At 62.2% G+C, this 3162-nt stretch overlaps 1 protein-coding gene across 1 annotated transcript; it reads right to left on the bottom strand.

Moving 5' to 3' along the window:
* Nucleotides 1-603: 603 nt before the first annotated feature.
* On the bottom strand, nt 604-1379 carry C15H3orf80 (chromosome 15 C3orf80 homolog). Its single transcript, XM_058556479.1, has one exon. The coding sequence runs from the start codon at nt 1334-1336 to the stop codon at nt 659-661; it is 678 nt and encodes a 225-aa protein (XP_058412462.1). The 5' UTR covers nt 1337-1379; the 3' UTR covers nt 604-658.
* Between the last annotated feature and the right edge of the window lie 1783 nt (nt 1380-3162).

Genomic DNA, 3162 nt, shown 5'->3' with positions numbered 1-3162 from the left:
CTGTATCTTGAACAGGTACAGCAATTAAGCGGTATCAGGGGCATCCTCACCATCCTGTGCGCCGTTACCTGTGACTACGCCTGGCCAGGAAGACACGGAGGGTGTTCTGGGGTCTCCGCTAGGGAGGGCTTCGACCATGCCCAGGCGCTGCTCTCCCAGACCGCGCGCAGGCTCCTCGCAGCACGCCGCCTCCGGCTCCGCGCCCTGCGCGCGTCCTGGGAGACCGCGACCAGTCCAGGCGAGAGGGAGAGGAGAGGAACTGCGTCCCTTTCCCCTCATCCCTAAAGGATGCTGCCCTTCTCCTGACGCACTGAGGGGCTCACGTGTGCTCTGATTCGGGAAGCAGGCACTTACGGGTGAACAGAATCTTGAGGCGACGCGGACGGCCGGACGGCCTTCGAACTGGGCTCCGGGCGCATCCGCAGCTGTCGCCCCCGCCGCGCGACTAACGTCTCCTTGAACCGAACGACACGCAGGGAAACTTAAGATCCAGGGGGAGAGCGGGGTGGGCATGACCCCAAGCCGGTCGCCCGGCGATTAGGCCGGGGTGCCAGGCGGGGTCCGAGGCAGTTGGTAGCGGCCGCGGCCACCCCGGCCGCTGCGTCCCCCCGCAGCCCCAGCCCGTTCTGTCGGCGTGTCCTCGAGGGTCCCCGGGCGCTCAGATGAGCGGGAAGCAGCCCTCGCCGCCGTCGGACTCCCCGGCGCCGCCGCCTTGCGGGCGGCCGAGCGCTGACGCGGGCAGCACGACCTCCCCGGGGCTTGGCTGCTGCAGCCGCATGGACTCCTCGTAGGTCGGCAGGGTCTTGACCTCCTCGTAGCTGGGCAGCTGCAGGAGGACCGGCGGGACTACGCGCAGCTCGTGCTCCGAGGCGCAGGAGGGGGCTGAGCGCCCGCCGTCGCCCCGGCCCAGGCCCCCGCCGCCACTGTCCAGCAGCGAGTCCTGAGAGCCGGCGGCCGCCTCGTCGCGCAGGAGCGCGGGCGAGTCGTCGTCGTCGTCGCGCGGCCCCGCGGCCCCCGGCGGCCCCGGCCGCGCCTGCCCGCGCGGGTACCGGCGCGGGCTGGGGCAGATGATGCGCTGCAGGAAGTAGCCGATGGCGAAGAGCACCAGCAGGATGAGCAGCCCGGAGAGCTTGCGGACGAACCAGCCCACGTTGTCGAGGAAGGCGTGCAGCGGCAGCTTGCAGCAGCGCGCGGCCGTGGCGTTGGCCGCGTCGCAACAGCGCTCCCGCTCCCCGCACGCCAGCTCCGCGCAGCCCCCGCCGCCCCGCGAGGGCGCCACCAGCGCCAGCAGCAGCAGCAGCGGCAGGCCCTCGGCTGTGACCCCAGCTCCCCACATGGCCCGCGCAGACCGTCGCTAATGGCCGAGGCGGGGGCTTGGGGGTCCGTCTGTCCGCGCGCCCCGCTCGGGTCCCGCGCGCCGCCTCCCGCGCCTCGTCTGCCTGCGGCCGGAGCAGTCCTCACTCGGCCACGCTCGGGCGGAAGGAGGAGCCCGAGGCGCGCCGAGGCTGCGGGAGGCGGCCGCTCCTCGCAGCCCGAGCAGCTCCCCGAGCCTCTGACCTTAACCCCGCGCGCCCAGCCGCCGGGTCAGGCGCAGGGCGTCCAGAGCCGCCCGAGAGGGCGGAGGCAGCCTGCGCGGGGCTGCCGTGGGCATTTTGGCCTCGGCCGGCCGCGCCCTTCCATCGGCCCTGTTACCTCTCGGGCTTGGAAGGGTTAACGCTCCGCGCCAGCCCCGGAGCCCCCCGATCTTGATTAATTCAGCCGTCGCACTCTCCCCCGCCACACAGGCAGGGGCTCTTGCTAGCCTAGGTGTCTCCGTCTTAAGTGATTGGATTTCCCCAGAAATGTTATTGAAATTGTCTTGCGATGGGATTCGCTTACCTTCCTTCCTGCGATCTTTCTGATAAAAGATGGATGATGGCCATTAATGGCTAGCGCAGCCCCGTAGCCGCCCCAAAGCTTGGCTTGTGGGGACCGCCAGATGGTTGTGCTTTCAGGCAGACGCAGGGGCGTGTGAAGCCGGCACCCCCAGGAGACCTCCAGAACAAACAGAGAATTCCCCGGAGAGGCTGAGGTCACGGCACCACGGAAGTATCCCCAGAGGGGCAGGGGAGCCCTCTGCCAAAGTGACTCGAATTGGACAAAGAGGAGAGGGGGCGCGTGTTTCCCCAACAGCTCATCTGACAAGCCCCCACTGCATTCAAGGCACAGAGCAGGGATTTGGCTTTCGGGGTAGAAGGTCTCTCCTCCAGCGTAAATAACACATCTGTGAAATGTCAAAGGGGAGTCGTTCTTGAGCATTGATCTGCAACTAAAGGGTCTTTTTCAAGGTCATTCTTGTTTGCAAAGTTTGCCTTTAAAAGGAGTCTGTGCTCCCACTTAGCACACGGGGCAGAGTCGTTTCCTCGAAGTCACCACTTCCTGGGGGAGCCCCTCAGCGCACAGGGGAGGGGTGGCAGGTACCGTGGCCCCCGACCGCAGGCACAGTAGCTGGGTGGGAGCCTTAAGCAGCCCCTTAGAGCAGCACCTCGGAGAAGCCAGGAGCCTGCGGTTTTGTTAAGGCAGACTGAAACAGACAATCGTCTTTTTAGGATTAGGATTCATTCATCCTTCACCCCTTAAACACTAGGGTCCCTGTAGGGAAACCCAACGGGACATCCCATAGTTATTGAGAGAAAAAGTAAAAGCAAAATTAAAAACGGAGAGACAACCAAGATTCAACTCTGGGTCAGAGAAAAACAAAGAGTGAGTCACAATATCTCCCTAATAGCTGGATGGATCAAGGTTAGGGTGGTGGCTTTATTTAGACAGGACATTACTCTGCCTAAGTGAAAACACTTTTAAATATTTCTGCTGTTGGGAACATCTTACTTTGCCTCACATTCCAAAACAATCCCTTCTCCTCATGGAGAAGCTCCTAAGTGTCAGGACAGGACAGTTCATGTGAAACTTGGTTGAGTACAAGTCCTTCTTTCTGAGTTCCCCTCAAGCCACAACATTTCCCTGTGTCATGGCCTATTTCTCTGTGGGGAGGCCTTAAACCTTGTGTGTGAAGCCTATTTAACAAAGGGTTTCAAACTGTGGTAAGATAATGGGATGGAAATGATTCATTTTAAAACAATGAAAATTGTATTATTCTTTTATTCACCCATTCTTTTGCCAGAT

The sequence above is a fragment of the Diceros bicornis genome, chromosome 15 (genome assembly GCF_020826845.1).
Source record: "Diceros bicornis minor isolate mBicDic1 chromosome 15, mDicBic1.mat.cur, whole genome shotgun sequence".
NCBI classification, from domain to species: domain Eukaryota; kingdom Metazoa; phylum Chordata; class Mammalia; order Perissodactyla; family Rhinocerotidae; genus Diceros; species Diceros bicornis.
Note: the sequence above shows the minus strand (reverse complement) of the source record. Positions and strands in the feature narration are given on the sequence as shown.

Excerpts from the sequence above, each read along its gene's own strand:
- C15H3orf80 (XM_058556479.1), bottom strand. The coding sequence starts at position 1,336 with ATGTGGGGAGCTGGGGTCACAGCCGAGGGCCTGCCGCTGCTGCTGCTG.